This window comes from Anopheles gambiae, chromosome 2 (assembly GCF_943734735.2).
Source record: "Anopheles gambiae chromosome 2, idAnoGambNW_F1_1, whole genome shotgun sequence".
Classification (NCBI taxonomy): Eukaryota; Metazoa; Arthropoda; class Insecta; order Diptera; family Culicidae; genus Anopheles; species Anopheles gambiae.
Genome location: NC_064601.1, coordinates 98,828,252 through 98,851,082, shown reverse-complemented (window position 1 = coordinate 98,851,082; position 22,831 = coordinate 98,828,252). Strand labels below are relative to the sequence as shown.

At 44.5% G+C, this 22,831-nt stretch overlaps 1 protein-coding gene and 1 non-coding gene across 51 annotated transcripts in view; both read right to left on the bottom strand.

The window, feature by feature from the left end:
- The window catches only part of LOC1276946 (serine/threonine-protein kinase mig-15), a 57,776-nt gene that overhangs the window by 10,984 nt on the left and 23,961 nt on the right, over nucleotides 1-22,831 (bottom strand). For 10 of the 50 annotated variants that reach the window (XM_061643564.1, XM_061643563.1, XM_061643569.1 and 7 more), the window contains exons 4-12: nucleotides 11,705-12,149; nucleotides 11,376-11,618; nucleotides 11,192-11,303; nucleotides 10,903-11,119; nucleotides 10,572-10,802; nucleotides 9,276-9,296; nucleotides 7,212-7,624; nucleotides 5,951-6,182; nucleotides 1,722-2,792 (exon numbers count right to left, since the gene is read on the bottom strand). In XM_061643564.1, the coding sequence (XP_061499548.1) occupies nucleotides 1,722-2,792; nucleotides 5,951-6,182; nucleotides 7,212-7,624; nucleotides 9,276-9,296; nucleotides 10,572-10,802; nucleotides 10,903-11,119; nucleotides 11,192-11,303; nucleotides 11,376-11,618; nucleotides 11,705-12,149 (2,985 nt within the window). The remainder of the gene's footprint in view (nucleotides 1-1,721; nucleotides 2,793-5,950; nucleotides 6,183-7,211; nucleotides 7,625-9,275; nucleotides 9,297-10,571; nucleotides 10,803-10,902; nucleotides 11,120-11,191; nucleotides 11,304-11,375; nucleotides 11,619-11,704; nucleotides 12,150-22,831) is intronic. The other 40 variants (XM_061643577.1, XM_061643575.1, XM_061643583.1 and 37 more) reach the window with 13 other exon arrangements.
- Trnav-aac (transfer RNA valine (anticodon AAC)) lies at nucleotides 14,811-14,883 on the bottom strand. The gene has a single exon. It is a non-coding gene; the product is annotated as a tRNA-Val (tRNA).

Sequence of the window (22,831 nt, the reverse complement as noted above, 5' to 3'; positions counted from 1 at the left end):
CACACACAATACAATTGTAGCGTTTTGACACAAACACACAGACACACATACGCACATAACATAATTACAACAACAGATATGAGTCTAATAACATTACACATATATACATATACACATACACACATTCCGTATGACAGGTGGCATGCAATTATTTACAATTTTACTTAGTATTTAACATAACAATTTACACAAATCACGTTTCTCAACCTTACACTTTCCGTCCTATTTTTTTTTTTTTGGGTTTTACTAATATGTTTGAAAAGAAAACTTCCAATTTCTGATTATTTTTTTTCTATTGCAAAATTAAACTAAATACTAAATAAACTAAAATAAACTCCTGATATTTGCTATACGTTTGTGGGCAGTTTTTGTTTCAATTATGATGACTTTCGACGTCATAATGCATGAATGAATTTATCAGTTTTAAAACATTCGAAATTTACCTGTAAAGTCCGCATTTTAGAATACTGTCTGTAGTTGCTTGTCGAATATAGTGAATAAAAGATACAAATTAACTAGAAAAAGAACCTCCTATCATTCTCTAATAATGTCTAAGGTCAATGTTTAAACAACATTAAATCCTAAGTTTCTATATGTGAGCCTCACAAACATCATCTCTTTTTGTAATTTTTGGCTTCGTTTATTTGTGTATTTGCGATTAATATTCATGCAGAACAGTCCTGAATGATGGTAGACGAAGTATTATTCACCAATGATGGGAGCACGATGATGACAGTCTGTGTGGCGCAGACTGGTACTTCTTGGGGTGGAGGGGTTAGACACATACACGCACGCGTGTTACTAGCAGCTAGTAAGTACACATTGAACGCTGGGCAGGGAGGAGGAATAGATTAAGAAGAGCGCAATATGGGATGGAAGACGAAAAACAAAACAAACGAGTCTGGCAGCTAAAAGGGACTAATACGCGCGCTCTTGCATATGGACGGACATTGGGAACGGGTGGGTGATGGAGTCAGGGAGAAGGTACTGGTGATGATGGTAGGAAGGGGAGTTCGATCCAATTTGCTTCTTCTTCTTTTTTAACGGTTCGATAAGGCGCACGTACGCTAAATCCATTACACATGTCCTTTATCGGAGTAGCGGGAGTATTATGTGGAACTGGAAGGCGAGCTGGAGGTAGCCCAAAGCGAGCCCAAGTATCAGATCATCATGGTAGCATGATCTTAGAACAAAATAGGAAAAATAGACCATTGTTGGCAGAGATATAGAAACTATTTCCTCGCCTAAAACAATACTTTAATGACTTCGATCGTTTTCCATGCAAATGATATTTATACAATTCTTGTTACATCGTTAATGTGATAGTTGCAAATGATTATTAACATTGATCGTGCTTGTTTATACTTCCAGGCATTTATACTTCAATTGAGCCTAATAAACGCTGCTACCTTAGAGATCTTCCCGACACAGCACTCGTTTTAGATCGCTAAAACAGGTTTAAATTAAATAAAGATTAGATAATTTTTTATGTATTGAATATATTTCAATAGTAAAACAAGTTTGAGCAACATGTTTAACAATGCCCAAAAAATATCAAAAAGAGAAAAATTCAAACTCTTCCGTTCCCGTCGAATCCGCCACTAAACCTTCCTCGGAGGACATGTGTGCCAGGATAGAGGTGTCCGTGGCCTAACGCGCAAAAGTGAGCATGTGTTTGTGAGTGTGTGTGGGTGTGTGAGAGAGTGTATGTGTGCTTTTACCTGTTGACCATCAAACAGCAGCGATTGCTGCGGCCGGTTGGGCGAGTTACGTACGAAGATGACGGATTCAGTTTTTTCGCGCCGCGGACGCAAGAAGTCCATGTTGCGCGGTGTCACCTGCGCGCTTGCCAGTGGACTCGGCTGTCGCCCTCCGTTCCCACCTTCCTTTGGTGTGCCAGCACCTCCTCCTCCTGCTCCTCCTCCTACACCTGTTCCTCTTGCACCCCCACCGCCGTCCTGCTGACCGTGGCGTGGTGGAGTCTGTCGCGATGAGGAGGACGACCGCCGCTCGTCATCGCTTCCGGACGGATTGTTCAGCGAGAAGTTGGTCAAGATGGGCTCAAACTTGTTGCGGCTGCTGCGCGAAAAGATCGCACTGGAGCGCTGCTGCTGCTGCTGTTGCAAACCCTGACCACCACCGCCACCCGAGGCCATTGATTTCGCGTCGGCGGTCGCTTCGCCCAGTATGGCCGAGTGGCGCTTGGACAGTGGGAAAAAGTCGGAATTTTCGCGCCGGAAGGCACGGGCAAAGTTGAGCGGCAGCCGCGAGTCCGATTCTTGGCGTTTGTGGGCATTCTGCTGCTGCTGCTGCTGAGACTGTTGCCCTCCCGGGCCTCTCGAAGGTGACGATGCCTTATCGAACTGCAACCGTTGGCGGGTGAATATTTCGTGCTTCACCTGCTCCTCCAGCCGGATCTTGTTGTTCATCTCCTCGACCTTGCGCTTTTCCGCGTACGCCAGGTTCATGCCATGGTGCGGGTAGGGCTTTTTCATCCCACAGGAGGCGGTCGAGTTGGCCAGCTCCTTGCGCGTTTTATTGTCGATCGCGTTCGGCGGACGGAGCCGGCCGTTCGAGTCGGCCGGCGAGTTGGAGGAGGAGGAGGACGTCTTGTCGGACATCGAGTGGCGCTGGGCCGCTTTCGGGCGCTCGTTCGACGGGAAGAACCGCTCGAAGTCCCAATCGCGCAGCAGGACGGCTTCATCGCTCTCGGAGTGGGTGGTCGAGCCGGTCGACGCGGACGACGAGGTGGTGGTCGTTCCGAGGGACGGGGTTGATTTATTGTCGAAGTTCTATACGATAATTTTGTATGAAAGGGGTGTTGGAGTTTTTTTTGGGCTTTTTTTTTTGGTATGCAGAAATTTATGATTTTGAGGTTTAATTTTTCTTTACAAAGCAACCGATCAAATTTAATTTTTAATCCTACACACACAGTCTAAAATAGCGACAAGTCGAGGACGGAAGAGCCATTGCCAAGTCGGCAAGTCGCTATTATTATTATTATTTTTGGAGGAGAAGGTGGAATGATTTTCATGAAAATGGAATATGCAATACAGACCAATCACAGCATTAACAACACATTACTTGGGCTGTATTGTACAAAGTGTGTTATGAAACGTTGAGTGAATGTCGGCGGAGAATGTGATGCAAAAGAGATGGAAGCATCATGAGACGGGATACACCACCAACGGGAAGAAGGTAAGACGACAGGGTGAGAGTGACATGGAGAGGAACGAACAATATGCGTATAATACGTATAAATATATCAATAACAGATGAACAGATGGAGATCTATGTAAATGCTATATTACCATCGACCAAACAAAACATTCAGTAGCTAAACGAATGCAACAGTGCCTGTGTGTTGCGGCGTGTCTAGTTAGTCAATGCTACGTACCACGAGAACATGAGCAATGAGGGGAGATCAGGTTTGAGGTTGTACCTTTCCCTTGTCGATCATTGTACATCCGCAATTTCTACAGTGATTTGTGTGTGTGTGTTTTTATTTTTTTTCTATTTTACGTGATAGGTCGAAAGAAATAATCCAAATAAAAACGCGAATGTATGTAGATCACAAGCTACCTAAAACTCTACAGTGAACAGGAGGGCGAATGTAACACTTATGAATCTCACAGTACCGTCGAACGGATGCATCATGAGCCCCCGCGATAAGGCTGCTGTCCAGGAACCAGTAACACTAAATAACACTATAAACAAGCAGTAACAACGATGACGAACACAGCGCGAGCAATCCAAAAAAATTTAGTGCAATAACGAATCGAACTACTATCAAAAACAAATCGGAACTGTGTACAAACCACTACACCATTTGTATCGCACCACTGTTGTTTTGCGGGAAGGACGCGAGGACACTTAATACGATAAGAGAGCAACAAAATACACACAAAGGAGACACAAATTTGCATATTAGCAGCAGCAGCAGCCACAACGCAAGCATTAACACACATTGAGTGGCACAATTTGTTCCGTAAAAACTGTGACACTACCACCTCCCTCGTGTGTCGTGTGTGTTGAAGAAAAGCGGATGAGATTGCGCAGATGCTCTTCGTTGTAAGTGTCTGTTGTTTGTAAGAAAAGCGGAATAGCGCGCCAATGGAACAGTTTTACCATGTAAATTTAGTTTGAAGAATCCGAATAAAAGGTGTCAGTAAAAGCGGCAAATGTAATTGAGCGACTGCTGATTGAGAGGTTGTAACACAAGACGTTCCAATCCACTTCGATTCGACTCCTAGTCTACGCGCGGGGACAGTTTATTCTTGTTTCAGAGCTTCAGCTTTGCAGTGTCAACCAATTGGCTTTCTGTGGTGCATTACGATACTCCAATCGATTGATTTATGTTTTGCGATAAATTGTAAAAAAGGAAAGAGCGAGGAGTGATGCAATAGAAATTAAACAACAATAACAAAATCAAATATAGTCATATGAACGAATTGTTGCTTCATCGGATTGGGCTTGAACATATAAACGATTTCGATATTTGCTCAGTTTTAACCATAACCAACCCAAAAACACTAACATTGGTAAAAACAGAGAAACTAAAATTAAACATTAAGGATTCTCTTAGCCAACGTTTAAACGTACTGTTTGCAGGTATATTTAATGCAGTTTGTAGTGTTTGTATGTTTATGGGGAAGAGTAAACTTTATACAGAGGATACAACATACAAATCAAAAGTATTTGTGTAGGGAGGGGGATGCACAGCCTAAACCAAACCATAAGCCAAAAAGAAGAGGACCAAAATAACACTTGCTACCTGTGCGCTAGTAGAACGGAAATAGAACAAGGTAAATAGGAAAATATGATTACACAGTTGTGGAAAACAAACGCACCAAAATACCCCTAAATATCATACAGAAACTTAGCAGAAAGATAACCAAAACCAAAACACAACTAAATGGGGTGCGTAAAAAAAACAGTCAGCCGTATAAATATGCGATAAAACTTGCTCCTTCAAAAGGTGAAATGATAGAAAAGAAGTTCAATTTACTAAACAGTTCACGGTTTGCAGTTCGAAATTTTTCCACTTTAGATTCAAAATCTAACCACACATAAACGCGCGCGCGCGCGGTTGGTGGTATCGACAGGTAGAAAGAGAAAAAAGAGAAAGAGAATGGAACGTATCATAAGACAGATACTTAACTACAGTGTGTGTGTGAGAGTTTCTGAATAAATGTATTAACAATTAACATTTTTTAACAATGATGTTCGCTTTCAATAAACATATCGTTGCAATGGAACTCAATCAACTCAACAAAGAAACAAGTGACGAGGAGATATAAAGACAGAAATACTGATGCTGTAAGTGTGTGGATGTAATTGAGAAAATTAACAAGGCAGTACGAACAGATATATGAACGCTATACGGCAGCAATTGAGGAAATTTTAGAATTAAAAGAAAAAGAAGAAAACATTGATATTGATAAAGAACACAACTTCACCGAATTGTTGACCATTTAAAAAAAAAAGGCGGCAACAAAAACGCAAGCCAAAACAAAAGCTATTAAAAGCTGTAAACAAAAGATAAATTGTGTACATCTTCTTTCGTGTAAAACATAGAATACACACAACGATAAGACAATTCAGAGTTCGATAAAACAAATAAACAAAAACTAATCAAACGGATCATCGTAGAATATCAAAGTCACACATAGTTATTGATAAAAAAGAAACAATATACGAGTCCGATTGAGAGCTGCAAAACAAAAACTAGCACACTCCTGATGGTGATGGTAATAGAGATGAAGAAAGTGCAAGAAGACAAACCGAAACAACTTTACACGAGAATGTATAAAAATAATACTAAAACACAACGCAGATATGTAGAGGAGAAAGGTAAAGAACAGAAGTAAATAAGACAAAATCGTAAATGAGTAAAAAACAAAACAAATGGCTAATGGGTGAAAAGATGTACAATGTTTTGGCCACTTACCCGCTTGATGAGTGTCCCGTCGCCCTGCGCGTCATCGTCGTCCGGCGTTGGTGGTAGTGGTCGGTTCGGGGGTCCACCACCGCCGCCGCCGCCCGGTGGCGACAGGACACTGGCTCCGCTGGCACCGCCGCCGCCGCCGCCGCCGCCCGCCGGCGTACTCGACGACGACTGATTGTTCTGGTCGGATTCGGCGAGCACTCCCAAGCCACCCGTCCTATAGGAAAATTCGGGACTGAACATAACGGAAATCCAAACCAAACGAGGGAAAACAAAAAAAAAACGGAAGAAAAACGGGGAAGGACAGAGAGGCGAAAAACAAAACCAAGGAAAGAAGAAAAAACGAAAGAAAGGGAAATATGGAAACGCAAAAAAGATGGCAGAAATAATGAAACGAGATGAGATGAAAAGATGATAATAACATGAGGGTGAGTTTAAGTAATAGTGAAGCAAATAACAAATTTACGACAAACAATTAATCGCGATCAATTCAAACAGGAAACAAAGGTTATAAGAAATTGTAGAAATAGGTAAAAAGTAAAAAACAGATTCAAATATGAAAAGTAAAGGGAGCGAGTAGAGTAGGGTGAAAGATAGACATAACAATGATATATGGTTAGTGATGAGCGATGGTCGTAATGTGTTTTGGTTTTTGTTTATATTAACTGCCTGATGAGAAATTAAGCCTTCATGCTTCTTTGCAATGCTGTGGTGGTCATATCATCGCACTACACACTTCCAATAGAACGGTAAGTTAAGCTGTTTTTGTAAGATTTGCCGGTGCGAATGGGTCATTTGTAGCGAAGAAAAGTATTTTTGAAGCCGAAAATTAAAATAAAAAGATTTTAATCAATCATGAAGTAAAAATTAATCCATTAATAGATATAAAAAGGAGAATAAATCATAATTAGATCGGCGCAAAAGATTACCTTTAAGGCAAATATGACCCAATATGCTATTACAATACAATATAACGTACAATTTGAGTGTAGAAATGTCAATGATCAACGAACAATTATTGTTAAATTAAAGATAATAAATAAAAAAGTGGTAGTGAACAGGAAGTAGTGTAGTGCAATGGTATAAACCCCATAGCATAAGCGCATGTTTTGAAATAAAACGTAAATAGAATTTCCTTTTGATTTTCGCCTTCCCTCCAAACATACACACGCGCGCGCACGCTCGCGCAAAGCAACCGAAGCTTCGCTCCGCGAAAAATCACTCACACACAACACACGCCAGCGTCAGACAGCGCATTACTTACAGTGGCATCGGTGGATCGCTGGCCAGAAGCGTGCCGTCGTTTCGTGTTCGGCCGTTCGGTTCCTCCGGTTCCGAGTCCGAGTCGGAGCTTTCGATCGGATCGAGCGGATTGATCGGTTGCGGATGATGGTTATTGTTATTGATGTTGCCACCAACGCCGCCGCCACTGCCGACGCCGGCCCCATTGCTGCTGTTATTGTTGCCGTTCGGTGCGATGGCGGGCGCCTTGCCGACGCCGCTGGCACCAACCCCACCTGCACTGACCTGCTGTTGCTGCTGTTGCGATCCGGGCACGGGCGGTCCGGGCTGGGGCCGATTGTTCCGCGGCGGTGCCTCCGGCTGCGCTTGCTGCGACTGCTGCGGGGGGGAGGAGACGCCCAGTTCGTTTAGTTGTGCGGCCAACATGTCCAGTTCCTTTTTTTTTTCGTTGGGGCATGTGCCGGGGTTAGCCAGGCCGTAAGGAAATGTTTGGGGATGTTTGGGGTTTGCGGTTTGTGGTTCGAGGTGGTTCGAGGTTGTTGGGACCCCAGTTTGAGCCCATTTGAGCCCGAGTGGGAGTCACAGCCACAGGTGTGTGTGTGAGTGGGTTTTTTTAGGGATTACAAAGTGCCAAAAGGGATTGCGGGAAGTGGGATGTGAATTCGTCGCACCAAAGGATGGAACGTTGTACAGTAATAAGGATTGTAGTGTTTTTTGTCATTGTCATAATTATTATTGCCAAAAGAGTGCCAAACAGGACGACGTACGAGTAAGAGAAATTCAAGAATCAAGAACCATTGAGAACAATTGTTTGAATCCGTGCCACGTTGCGTTCAACAAATGACACGCAAAACGGGTCAAACAGGGATACATAAGGGTAAGGGAATTGGGGAAGAAAAATGAAACAAAAAAAAGGGTGTAGAGAAAAATCACCGATTAATATTGATTGCATGTGGAAGTGGTGCTTGCGATGCTTTTTGGTGTGATTAACAACTAAAGACTTTTAATTAGATGTTTAATCGAGCATGTGATTCACTCGATACCAATTTCGTTAAAGCACATCAGTGGTCAGCCAAAAAACAGGAAGCACCGATAATCGGTATAAATGATAGAGGAGCAACATAGATTTGCAAGCATTCAAAAAATAAAGATTGACACATCAAACTTCAATCACAATTTAAAAAAATGGTTTAATATTGTTAAAACAGTGTGTTAATTCATTTTTAGGCATAGCAGCGATTTCATTACACTCGCAATTATGTGTCGTTATCGAAAGCAGCAGATGCAATGCATGCTGATCCGTCGAACGAGTGTTTAATGTTTACACGCTTATGATTAAAACATCACACACATAACATAGGTTAACTCTCGCTTGGTTGTGTTAAAGTTGGAACAAAAAAAAGGTGTAAGCGCTTTAAAAACGAGGAAGGATTAGGTAAATTATTAGAAGGTATAGTTAATAGACATTGCCATTGTTAGCGGATTATCTTCTGTCGAAGATGCATCGTTCCTTTTGCTCAAAGTGATTCTTTTCATCTCGTCTTATCTCGTGCTTGATAGTCGTATGCTCATGAGCAAGTCAGTTTGCATGCGTAAGGATATAATTGCACAAATATGTCTTACTGTTGTTCAGTTTTGATAGAAACGGGATGGATCTTGAACGTAATTCAATGTGTTTTTGTGTCGTGAAAGCGTTTAGTGCACACTGATCGTACATTTTTTAGATTTTGAACAACAATTGTCCATGAAAGTCGTATATTTTCCACTTGCTTGTTTTAGTGGCAAGATGTCTGTCGTGCGTCCAATTTAACGTAAATCAATATAGTCCATACATCAAGTTAAATAACACGCAACACAAAGCGAGACTAGCACAAACATAGAAAACATAGAAAGGCTGGCCTTGCAGAACAAGCCAGAAGAACAGGGACTTAGGCATAGTAACAAAAGCGTTCACAAAGCCCGGAAGGAGGAGCTTTCTTAAGGTAAACACTAAACAGGACAATAACAACAGTGCAAAAAGGAAGGGATAGAAGCTTTATGCGACAATAGGGAGATAGAGTAAAAGCGAAAAATGGCCATAGCTTACCTCAGGTCGTCTCGGTGGCAGCTGTAGTAGTAGTGCGGGACGCAGTAGTAGTAGGCGCGGTCCGGTAAGGGAAAGAACAGAGCCAAAATACACCATAGAGGAAGGGTTCGCACCCGCACACCACCGGTCAGCGCAGCAAAACGGTACAAACGGATCATGCCGCCAACAACAACGAGAACGTAGCAGCATACAACAGCAACAATAGCACAGGAATGGTAGAAAAGGCGATGAAGGTGGTGTGTACGATCATCGTCATTTCAAATCAATCGTATGTACAGTACAGCCCGCCGGGGCGAGAATCGGATTCCGATCGGTTGCGTTTTGTGTGGTATTGTATGGTTGCAGGTGTGTGTGTGTGTGTGTGTGTGTGTGTGTGTGTGTGTGTGTGTGTGTGTGTGTGTGTGTGTGTGTGTGTGTGTGTGTGTGTGTGTGTGTGTACATCGGTGGTGTACGTGTGTTGAGAAAACAAATAAATAGAGTTTAGTGACATGTAGCATAACATAAAAACGTGTGCAGACTGAAAAAATCATACACAGAGTGGTTTGGTTGGTTTCGTTCTCCCTGGGAGGAAATTGTGTTTCGTAGTTAAAGTGTCCACAGTGTTACAAATGGGTTTTGTGAGAGAGTGTGTACTAATTGCAGTGCAATATTAACAGTGCAGTTTTGTGTGAGAAGATCAATTTTACATCCAGCGTGTGAAGGGCGTACTGTGCTGAATACGCCACATTATTTGCAAAACAATCGAAAGGAAATGAATAAACGTAGACATAAACAAACATAAAATTTTGATTGATTGGTGTGTTTTGCAAATCGTGGTTGTATATGTACAAAGATTCTGTGCTATTTCGTGAGCAGAGCAAACTAGGTCTTTGGAAACAAACAACAACAACAGGAATATCACATGAAGCTAAACCATAAACAACGTCAACGATGGTGGTTGCCGTTTAACATAAACGCTAGAATTTGCTAAACATTTAAAGACTGCGTTTTGAGCAGCGAAACGATAAACAGGAAAGCAACAAACGACTAAACGTGACGCTACACACAGATAAGAAGCTAACATACATAGGAGAGAACATTGTAACAGTGTGGAGAAGTTGGTCAACGGTGCCCTAAGCGTCCGACAGTATCTGTTCCGTCAAAGTTCCGTTTTTCGTTTTGTTCAGTAGTACGATCGTATTGCTGTGGGTCCATCCCCAGGCACACGATATCTGTCCGATGTCCACGCTCATCTGTCCATATGAGTCAGCCTTTCGCTTGCACAGTGTAGAGGGGGATCGCGCGTCCGCTACTTACCACTGGTTTGAAGAAGTTTTGCTGATTGCGCGCCGGCTGCTGCGGCGTCTGTGACGATGGCTGTTGCGGCTGGGAGGACGAGCCGCTGCCACTGCGCGGTGTCGGTGGCAGCGGTCGGTTGGCGTTGCTGTTGGCCGGCGGGTCCGGCACCACTATGAGTCGCTGCGGCAGCTGCGGTCTCGACGGTGGGCCCGGCTCCTCCACCGGCTGCGGTTTACTTCGCTCGTCACGCTGCAGCAGCATGGCACCAAAAAAAAAAAAAGGGAGAAAACATTGTACGATCAGATACGAGTGCATTAAAACCCACGATGAAGGGCCGGTCTCCTCTTACAGGTTGCGGTTTCTGATTGCGATTCGGTGGCTGCTGCTGTTCGGCGTTCTGCATTCGGCCCTCCTGTATCTGGTGGAACGTACGCCGCAGCGTATCGTTGCCCGGCGCCTGTATGATGGACGACGGCTCGCCGGCAGTTTGGCCGTCGTCGTCGTCGTTTTCTGATCCGGAGTAACGATAGTCGTCGCGTTCCTTCTCCTGCTTACGCTTCTTACACCTAAAAAATGAAAGAAAAAGAAAGCGTTGTTAAATAGAGCTTCAGAAACATGATGGTGTGCGTCTTTCATACCTATCGATATGATCTTTAAGCTGTATTCTAACTTGTCTTTCTGTTGGTTGCTCTTTGATGAAGGGATGCTTCAGTAACTGCTCCGTGTAAGGCCGTTGGTGGTAGTCTTTCACTGCAAATGTATCAATCGGAACACGCATGATTAGCTGCAATTCGCAGGACATCCTCTGCTCGGCCCACTTACCCAGCACCGTATCGATGAAGCTGTGGAACTTCTTCGACCATTTCTTCGACTTCATGCGCGGTGGCGGATTGCGCGGGATTAAGAAGAGCGCACGCATCGGATGGAGATCGCACAGCGGTGGCTGCGACTCTGCCATCTCGAGCGCGGTAATACCTAGTGACCAGAGATCGGACCGGTTGTCGTACGTCGCGTCCCGGTTTTCATCACATGCTATGACTTCCGGTGCCATCCAGTAGGGTGTACCTGCGGGTGGAAAGCGGAAAAATATAAGAAATAGTTATTTACACTCTCACACACTCTTCTCATCGCCACATCTCCACGCCACCTACCGATGAACGTGTTCCGCCGGCCGATGGTTTTATCCAGCTGGGCCGAGACACCGAAATCGACCAGCTTCACCTCGGCATTGTCGGTCAGCAGCACGTTCTGGCCCTTGATGTCGCGGTGTATCACCTTGTTCGTGTGCAGGTAGCTCAGACCGCGCAGAATCTCGCGACAGATGTACGCGATCCACTCCTCCTTCAGGCTCTGGCCCTTGGTCGATTTGACCAGATCGGTGACGGAACCGGCCCCGCAGTACTCCATCACCAGCCAGAGCTGGTCGTCCTTGCCGGCGGGCGTCTTTTTGATAAATGCACCATAGTACGTGGCAATGTTGCGATGGTTGGAATATTTCTTTAATACGTTGATCTCCAGTTTGATTTCCTCCTCCTCCTCCTCGGTGACGTCCATCACCTTAATGGCAGCGAGTTGTCCAGTCTTTGTGTGGCGACCCTGTTGAGCAATGACGAGAGGAGCAAAAAAAAAAGGAAGGTTAGAATGGATGAATGGCGAGTCAGTTTAACTTAAGTTTAAATCTTCTAAATTCGTAGGTGGTTTACCACGTTTACCTTTTATCATCAACTTTTTTTTTCCTCAAAAACACCTTATTGCAGCCAAAAAAACCTCCCGCAGCGAACGCCCAACTGGGTGGAACTGGGTTTATGTTACAAATTCACACCATTTAAGGGGTGACGGACCCATCGTCTCCGGTTGCTTACCAGAAATGCTACGACACAAAAAAAATGCAACCTCAAAAGAGTGCCCCCAAACCACGTGCTGTGTGGGCGTCATAGGGAAACCAACACACCACACTTGCTCCACCATCGGACTAGGTCACACACACACTGCACATGTTCCCATAAACACAAACCCTTGCTCTCTTGATTGAAGCTGCCATGGGTCGGGGATCGACCCACACCGATGATCCCTTAATGTCTCATTAGCGCCCTCCTCCGCACGATTCGGAGGAAAAAAAGGCAGTCACACGCAAAACGTGAGGTTTTGTGGTTTTTTCTCCCTCCTCGATCGATCGCCCACGCTCGCATACGATTATTAATATCGATAGAAGAAAAAAATGCATGCGGCTCTATTGACAGCAGAGGACTGCCGCTGTTGACTGTATCGTGGCAAGATTTTTGAGGTTCCAGGATCAAATAACGCCTACAGCTTTTCTTCTGTGAGGGTCGTTTGCCAGATGGCCGTCAGGAGGGAATTTTTTTTTTGATTGCTTTTTTAACCTTGCAGAGGACACGACACACGTGGCGAAAGCTTGGACGTGCGTGGTTGTAAAATATTGTAATCATGTGCCTATCAGTTAATACACGTGATTAAGCATGACTGATCGTAGGATTAAAGAGAAATGATGTTTGATGTTTTTTTTATTCAAGAAACATTCAGTCAATATTATCATTCTGTTTCTGCAAGCATTCAATCTATACTGAACACTTCAACACATTTCCACCAGACTTTTGCCTTCAGTACCTCGCTATCAAGCCGTTTAAATTAAGCAATAATTGGGACTGCCACCATCGTAACCCATATTTAACCTCTTCCATCTTAAGAAGAGTGTACCGGAAATGTTGGTTTTGGCAAATTCCACACCACCACCAACAACACCAGCAGAGAGGAACTCGCTCAAAGTGTTCCAATCGTTTTGAAAATCAACAGACGATATAGAAAGAACAACCTCCCCGTGTGGGAAAAGCTTGTACGCGAATGCCCGCCTCGTCTCTCAGCGCAGACACTCTCCCGTGGCCTAGACGAAGGGCGCCTAAAATGCACATGCACAGAGCGTACAAGAGGTGCACCACTTGATTCCAAAACCCACGGAGAGGTGCAGTATGCGCTTCATGTCGGGACAGGGCGCGGGAGAAGGAGTGCAGACAGATTTGCAGCAGGGAGGAGGAGCTTGTGCCGCCAGCACAAAAATTCCATCCATTTCGCTTCTTTAAAGAGGAAACATTTAATTATGCGCGTTCGAGAAAGAGAGAGAGAGAGAGAAGGATGCAGAGAGAGCACGAGCATGAAGTTTAATTCAATTTACTTCAATATCAATTTTCGCGCTCGTCGCAACCTCCGGATGCGGCTGGAGGGGGGGGGGAGTAAAAGCAGCGAAACCCTGGAGAGCACACAACCAAGAAGGATCACGTGTGTCGATATGGAAGGCATATGGCAAAAGGTGAATAATTCAGCCAAGCGTGGTGGTCTCGCTATAGAAAGGCAAGCAGCCGAGCAATTCTTGCTCAAGGAGGAGCGGGGCCTGCTGCTAGAAGAACGCACACGCGGGAAACGATTTGGAGGAATCTAAACGCGCGCCAAAGTGCGGGATGCTGTCAGCATGCAGCAAATGCATGCAACACAAGAGTGCAAATCGTTTGGATAATCCAGTTAAACACTTTCAGCGATGTGGTGGAAGCAATTTAGGCTGCACTGTGCCTTCGAGCATGATTTCCTACGCTTTAATGGACAATCTTTATCATTAAATGTAAGGTTTTTAATTTTGCAAAGGAGTACACACAGTGTTAGCGTGTATAAAACGCACATGAACATAACACACTAAGCTCAGAGAGTCTATTGGGAATGGTGTTTTGGAATGGCGAAAAGGAAAAACAGGCTCCTCCTCTCTCGTTGTCATGAACAACATGTGGAGCCAGCAGTGTGTGTTGAAGGATAATACACTCGATAAGTCGTCGTCAAAGGCCCACGCACATACACAACACTTGTTGCACACCTCGAAAGCGTTGGCATTTCTCTCGGTGGGCGTCTTGGCCTGCCTATGCGCCTGCTGCTGCTGCTGTGCGTCCCACGCAAAAACTGTGCGATAATTTGCATAATCGCTGGTGCTTAGTGGAGTCGTACGCAGTAGTGCGCAGTATCTAAGCAACAAACAACCACTGACCACATATTGTGAGGGATTGAAATAATATTCAGAGAAATATTTGATTGTAGAAAACACCCTTTTCATGTATTTTTATACTTCATTTGATACATTTAAAAATAAATGTATTTTTTTATAAGGTTCAAAAAGGATTAACAATTCAACAAACCAGCATAAAAATTACTCGGAAAACGTAATACTTATAGTTATGAGCAGATAAAACAAAAACATTCGCATGTTTCCGCCCGGGATCGAACCGGGGGCCTTCCGCGTGTTAGGCGGATGTGATAACCACTACACCACGGAAACTGCTATACCAACCACCAACTGCACTTGCACCAGCTTCTACGAAATAAGGTCAGAGTGAGCTACGAAACGTTCGCTCGATCAGACTTAGGGCTCCCTACTACCACCACGAACGAACGAAGGGGCGGACGATTTGAAGGAAAAGCTTCAAACATTGATCTATAAAAAGCAACATGGCAAACAGCAGCCCCACCACCAGCCCACTTGGCTATCCTTTCACCTGCACACGCAAGCGATACACGGCTTTATTCATTCATGAATGGTGAGGCCCTGCTTGGGGGTGGGGTGATACAGTGAAAGGTCTGGGCCAAATGGACCGATGGATGGACCGATGCCAAACAAGCTCGGTGTCGCTGGCTGTGATTGGGGCGCCGGCGATGTGTTGAGCTTGGTGGAAAATAATTCCAACGAAAATTAGCCCATATTCCACGGGGACGAGAGCCGTGTGTCCAACCGCGCCGGCTGACAATGAAATCTTTCCTTTGGGACATAGCACCATCATGTTGCTCGTCCTGCAAAACAAAGGTGCGTTTGTGCAAGGAAGATGGTGAGGAGGTTTCCAATTTTGGAACGCCTCAAGCCCGATGTCACCGTGGCGATAGACACAGCATTCTTTGGAAAATGATGCTGACAGCGCAAATGGAGTTAGTTGGAAGCGTGCGTGCGTCCGTGCGTGGGACCCTCTGCGCTCTCTGATAGCAGCAGGACATTTCATCAATGACGTGGAAAAACATATTTTTGGGAAACTCGGCTCAAAATAGCATCCGTTGCCATCGTCACAACAAAACCAAAAAGCTGTGGACGACCACAAAACAATAGCAAAAAGAAACGATTTTCCCTTCAATGCTCATGCTTATCCTCATCACTCAAAGTACAACAAAAGAAAAGGGGCAACATTAAAATGTGCATTAAAAATAAAAATCATCTACTTATTCGTAACATCGGCCCATACTACACCACCACCACCGAAAAGTGCGTTATTTTAATGACTTCTTTGTACGTTGTTGTTGTTGTTGTTATGGTTGCGCACTGCTTCTTTCTCTTCGCTTCACTCTCTAATCACTTTGGCAGTATTTTAATGAAGGTTTAATGTCCCCTCGGGGTGGCGCCGGCGTCTAGTGCGCTTATTAGCCAGGCGCGCCGCCTCCGCCGCCGCCCGCCCACAGACAAAAAGGCGATGGCGCATACGCGCGCGATCACGGGCAAAGATGAATGCATATCCGCAACTGGGTGCACACGCAGCACAGAGCAGTGGTGGTGGTGGTGGTGGTGATGTATAATTTTATTACCAATAGAAATCCGCACAGTGTTTTTTTTCCTTTTTTCCGCGGAGCACACTCTCTCGTGCGTACAACAATTGCACAAAGTGTAGTTTTGTTGGCGGTGATTATGGTTTGGTTGGTTTGGAGCAGAGGCAGCACAAACAAACAAAGAGGCCTGGAAAAAGTGAAATCTTACACAGTGTGCGCGCACACTCCTTTGCTCTTCTCGCGCTGTCTCTAAAATCTCTCACGAGGGCGCACCGCAACCGCAAGCCAGCAATTAGAAGCGTAAGTAAACGCAAAGCGGCACGGTTTAATAATGCGCCGGTTGAAGCGAAGGGAGCGAAGAGATGCACAAACTTAGAGTGGTGATGTTTATTCAATGAAGCTCCTCTCCGCTCGCTGGTGGTTTCAGTCTTCTTTCATATTCCACTGACATTGAAAAGTAAAAGCCCAATGACAATCAACCGCGCGAGGAGCTACGGCGGTTGAAGGCGGTAACGTAACTATAGCGGCAAACACAGTAATACTGCTTGTGCTTGTGGGAATGTGCATCCATTTTTTTTGTTACATTGTAGGAGGGTTTTCCATTTTCGTTTTCGTTTGTTATGGTGTGTTCAACAGACGCAAAAAGTAAGTTGAAGCAAATCCACAGAATGATTTGTGTATGACGTTTCTTTGGAAAACGTTCGTGGGACTGCCCCAAAGGAACTGAGGAAAATGCATCGTGACGTGTCTGTCTCCACCATGTCCTGTTTCCCAATGAGTAATAACGCCATTGCTAACCTTCAAATTCTTCTCGTTGTTTCTCTTTGTTGCGCGAGGTGTGTGTGTGTTAAATGGACATTGAGAGCAATTTGTCCAACTTTTCAGGATATTCCCCGTGTAAAAATACATTCATTATTGGATGCATTTCGTACGTCAAGGAAGGTTCTATGCAATTACGAGTGGAGTGTAGTACTTTGTCCGGTAGATGAATATATTGCTTTGTGAAAATACATTTGCGGGACTTTCCATTTCGTGAGACATCACAAACATGATAGGAACTTGTTTTTAACAAGATATGAAGCTCTGCTGCGCCCTTGTCTTATGTAGAGAAAGGAAACATTTATTGACTGTTTTCAATCCTAGAAGTTGTAAAATCTATGCAAAAAGGCACTGCAAAACAGTCATAACAAAATAAGGTAGTGTCAGAAATTCTTTTTGAACTAGTAATGAGCTCTCTTGAACGCAGCCACGACGACTCTGATTCAACTCCTGTTATTATTATTCTGATTCCGACTCCGGCAAAAACGGGACCACTGGCTCCACCCGAAATCGGAATCGTTTGGAGTTAGAATTGTCGACAGTCTACCGGAATCAAAATCAAACTGGAGACGAAATCGCCCGAGATCGTTGTCACTCGAAGTCGGCCAGTGTCGAGCCGGGATTTCATTTAGTTTTTTCTTTGTCTTTTGATTTACGCGTACATTTAGTAACCAGGTTTTTGTTACTAAGATCTACGCTTAGTGACGATAGCAATAGTTTGCGACATCATCCTTGCAGCAGTTTCCGGAATCCGGCCGACTCCGGAAGACTCCAGACGACTCCGGATGACTCGGACTGCGACTCTTGATGACTCGGACTCTGACTCTGGATGACTCGGACTCCCAATCAGGACTACTCCGATTTCGGATGACAAGACTCTGGACTCTGACTCTGGATGACTCGGACTCCGAATCAGGACTACTCCGATTTCGGATGACAAGACTCTGGACTCTGGTTCTGGAGGTCTACGGACGATTCCGGGCAATTCTGGACGGCTCCGGAAAAAGTTGGTCGAACCTACCTTCTGGAGTCGGACCCAAAATTCCAGAGTCGACTCCGAAATTTCGCCAACTTTATCCATCACTACAATGGACAAAGGTCTGTAACTTTTATCGGTAATAAGATCTCTATATTATAATCACACAATCGCTTACAGCCCATACGTAAAATCCATAAAAAAACCAAGTCACAAAACAAAGAAAATAATGAAATGCTCGCCACCCACAAAACAAAGCGGGCACAAGATCTAACATTGCCAGCTTGTTAAATTCACAAAAAAAAAAAAAAAAAAAAAAAAAAAAAAAAAAAAAAAAAAAAAAAACAGAACACCCCTTCAACCGGACCACTAATCACTCCAAACAGCGCCGCTGTGTGTGACCTTCCTTGAACGATCGACCATTCGGTCAAGATTTCCTTGGCGGCGGCGTCGCACAATGCTAGAAAGTGCAATCTACAATTTTTGACTCATTTCCAAATCCATCTAAACCAGCCACCATTTCTGAGCAGAAAGGGAACGCCACCACTTTCGTCTCGCCCCGCGTAAAGTTTGGAAAATCTCGACATTTCAACTCCACTCCACTCGAGGCACACATTATGGGGGTAAGCAGCGCGCAATAGAGTTTGTGTTGCTGGCCAGAATAACGTCCTCCATCAGCATCACAACACCCCAGTGTGTGTAACCCGGGCATAAAGGCAACAAGCCGAAAAGGCGAGTTAGGATAGGGTGCGGAGATCGCCTCACGAAGGCGTGAATAGCGTTTCCGATCATTATGCTTAATTTTATTCCGGGGCCGACGCCGCAGCCACAGAGGAAAACTTTTTCGAGTGGAGAAAATCAGTTTTCATTTCGTGCACAGCACTAGCCGGGTGCTGCATAGAAAGGGGCAAAAGAGATGCAAAAACAGAGAAACAAACAAGGGTGGCCGTGTGAGGCGGCGATGGCGGAGTTTTGGCGAGTCACTTCTACTCTCCCCTCCGTTCGGGGTGGCCAAATTGAATGGAAAGGAGAGAGCAAAAAAAACGAGGCATCGGCGCAAACATTAGCGATAATATTACGTTCCCCACGCTCCCCCCCCCCCCCCCTCCCCCATCCATTGGTTTTGGGTGTGGCATACTGGCACTGACTTTGAAGCAGACGAGTAGGGGAGATGGATAATGATGGGGGTAAGGCCAGCGCCAAAGAAGCCATCGAACATCGATTATATGCAATTAGACACATTAGATTGCTGACCCCTCCTTGCCGGCCGGCCAGTCGGGCGGAACTTTTTCTTTCTTTGGCGCTTGGTTTTGAATCCACGTTGCAAAAATTAGGTGAGAAGCGATTCGATTTGTGGCAATATTACATCGTTGCCCCGTTTGTACCCGCTTGCAGCGAATGATGATGATCATGTGGAATGGAGATTTAAGGTCACGGTAGAGAGGAGGCTAGTTTCGTAAGAAAAAGCAAGGCTCACGATGCGTTTCCATTTGGTCATCTTGCAAGCGATCAAATTCACCGAAAAAGACACATCATTATTTAGTAGAATTACATTTTTATTGCTCATCCAGGCGAACATGATTTGATTGAGTATGATACGAAGCGTGCCACTCCCTTGAAGAACGATCCTCTACTCAGCTCCAGCAGCTAAACGGAATGAAATTTGCTCTCCCAACCGTTCCGAAATGGCAGCGCAATTGACCCTTTCCCATCTGTCGTCTTCGGCACACAGCGAATGGTAATGTATGTACGTATCACCACGTTGATTGATTCAGTAATATTTTGTTTCGTTTTTGCCTGCCGTTTTCTTCGTTGATTGCCTTTTCTTCGGTGCGGCCATGTAGGATGGCGCATGTCATAAAGCACGCCATACGAGAGCCCAACACCAACGCCAGATAGAACCTGGCAAAGGAAGGTTGTGTGTGTAACCTCCGGGGTCAGTATTGTAATTGAATAAATAAATTGAATCATTATCCTGGCTGCGTACGATACACAGAGCTGAACGATTCGAGAGTGGGTCATATGCCGAAAGGCGAAAAGTGAGAAGATATAAAAAAGTGACAGTGTGGTTACAGTTGACAATATTTGCAGGGTTTACCGAATCATTTTTTGCGATGTGTGCTGCTTATTTTAGCGTTAACGCAATGGATTTTACCTACAGCTTCATATTTATAGTGTGAAAACAATAAATTTTCTCAAGTTTAATATGATTTTCGACACGTTGAGTTTGTATAGTGCCAATAAATTGAGTTTGTATAGAGTGAATAAATGGTAATTAGGATACTTATTTTCAAGCGAAATATTCCTTGTTGAGAATAATACAGGGTTTTCCATGGGTTCTCATAGGAGTGGGACACTTTCTTGACTCTTTCTTATGAGAAGTGAACTTCATATCATGGAAATTGGACTCTATGGCACCCTTTTTGGACAGGCTCTTTGGAAATTCCTATTAAATTTGTCCAACAAGGGTGCTATAGAGTCCAATTCCCATTACATTAGGTTCATTTCACGTATGAAAGAGCCAATAAAATGTTCCACAGCTATGAGAACTCCTGGAAAACCTTGTATGATAAAAAGATGTAAAACATGTTTGAGAACAAGTTGATGGTTTAATTAAAACATTTTCCCCGGCTCTTTAACAAGCAGAAACAGTATAGCTACGCTACGCACTGTACAAAATCATTCCACCTAGGACAATTGTCAAACAAAATTGAATTGAATTGCAGATATAAAAAATCGTATTGTCAGGTATGAACATTATTTTAAGCCATTAAAAACACATGGCAGTTCACAAAATACATTTCGCAAACGCTACACATCGGAACACCGTAAAATTACTCAGAAATCCCCTGTATTTGCACAATGTTTCAATCGTGCAAACAGTCATGCTTTGCAAAAAAAGGGTGTACCAGATAATAGATTTCTAATAGAGTTCAGATAAATTAAAGAGAAGCAAATGAAGCAAATAAGTAATAGTGTAATTTTCTTTAATAAAATAGAGATTTATACAACAAAAACATCTGCGTAATCTTCTTCCTCTTCTTTGGCAACAACCGCTGTCGGTCAGGTCAGGTCAAGGGCCTGACTGTACCCACTTGTGAAGTGAGCTTGGCTTTCAGTGACTTATTTATACCATCCCAAAGCAGGATAGTCAGTCCTACGTATGTATGGGGGCACGGTCTATTCGGGACTTGAACCCATAACGGGCATGTTGCTACGTCGTACGAGTTGACGACTGTACCACCATACCGGCCAACGATCTGCGTACGATTATCATTTAATAAAAGGTGACTCATGTTCAGTGTTCCCGTGTTTCATCGACGAATTCGTGCAGCTAATTGCACAGGCTGGGCCATCTCTTTGCCGCACTTCTTCTATCGCCTGCATCAAATGTGTGCAGTAAACAATAATAACACACATATACAGACACTGCACCGGCACCACACACACGCACACGTTGTTTTTCTCGATCGTGTAGTTTTTGTTTCAGTTTTGCTCCCTCCACCGACGGAGTGACGTGCTTAAGCGACCTTCACAGCATACCAAATGGAAACGAGACTCGTTGGAACATGCAAAAACCTGACCAGGGAGACAGGCGGCGGCCAAGCAAGAAGGTGCATCATCTTCACCATCCATCGCGGCCCAGGCTGGCGCCATATCATCAGCACAGAGAGAGAGAAAGAGATAGAGATACAGATCTACAGACGAGCGTGCCAAGACGGGCTGGGCTGAGGGCATCGATCGTAAAGCAATAAAACTAATAATTCAACATGCAAATGCGAGTGGCTGGGTGTAGAGACCGTAATTAAATGGAGCTCGGATGTGCATTTTAATGTGCATGCTCTCTTGGCTTGGTTTGTGTCTTTGTGTTGTGAAGTGAGACCATTTTTTCATAAATACATTTCAAACAGATCCAATTTAGTTTGTCACACAATTATTACACCTTAACAATGGTGTTACAATTTTATAGCTTTCGTAGCTCCGTTCATGCTACTTTAATAACCAAACCTTGTCACTGTGCCCCAAATTTTCACAACAGAAAACCCAAATTAATTTGTCATGTCAAGGCACTACTGAACAAACGAGAACCCGTTGGGGAAGGCCCATCATACAAAAACGGTTCTTGGACCTTGGAGAGCGTGTCAAAAATCAAACCCAAGAAAGCGCCCGAAGAAGCTTTCAAAGCCACAGAATGAAGGTCAAACAACAAGACATCTTTATTTCTGCTTAGTTCTCGTCTTTTCCCCCACAACGATCTCTGCCCCAATCAACCTTTCAGACTTTCGACACTGAAAGACTGATGAGCTGTCTAAGCCCTGTAGCAGCATGGAACATCATAATGACAATCCGATGAGGTCAAAACACTGGTTTTACGTGTTTCTTTGCTGCGCAGCCTGGATATCTATCTAGCCTCCGGTCCTGTTGTGTTCATTGCTGATTCATTTGACCGATTGGCCCCCGGACGGCGGATGCATTTATTATAAGTTTCGCCACCACCACCGCCACACCGGAGAGAACCGGTCCTCCCAGGGGGAGAGGAAGAATGCGTCCATTTTCCTGCACGATGACAGAAGAACTCTGCCATCTTCCACATTCTTGCCCCTTACTCTCGGTCTCTCTTTAATCCAGGTCTAATGGTGCACCGCAAACCTTAAGGCTAAGGAACGCAGCCATTTACCGGAGGAGATCCCCCGTGGTACCGTTGCGGTCGGTGGCGGCGCCACAACATTTCCACTTTGCCTAGAGATGCTTTTGGATGCATATGTGATCTCCGTTGGTTCGCATCCCTCCCTTTGGGTAGTTTCCCGTAGCCCAGAGACTTGAACGATCCGAACGCAAATGGGCGAAGACTCGTCGGCGCATTAAGGGACACAGGTTGCTGCCACCACGAAGAACTACCTTTGCT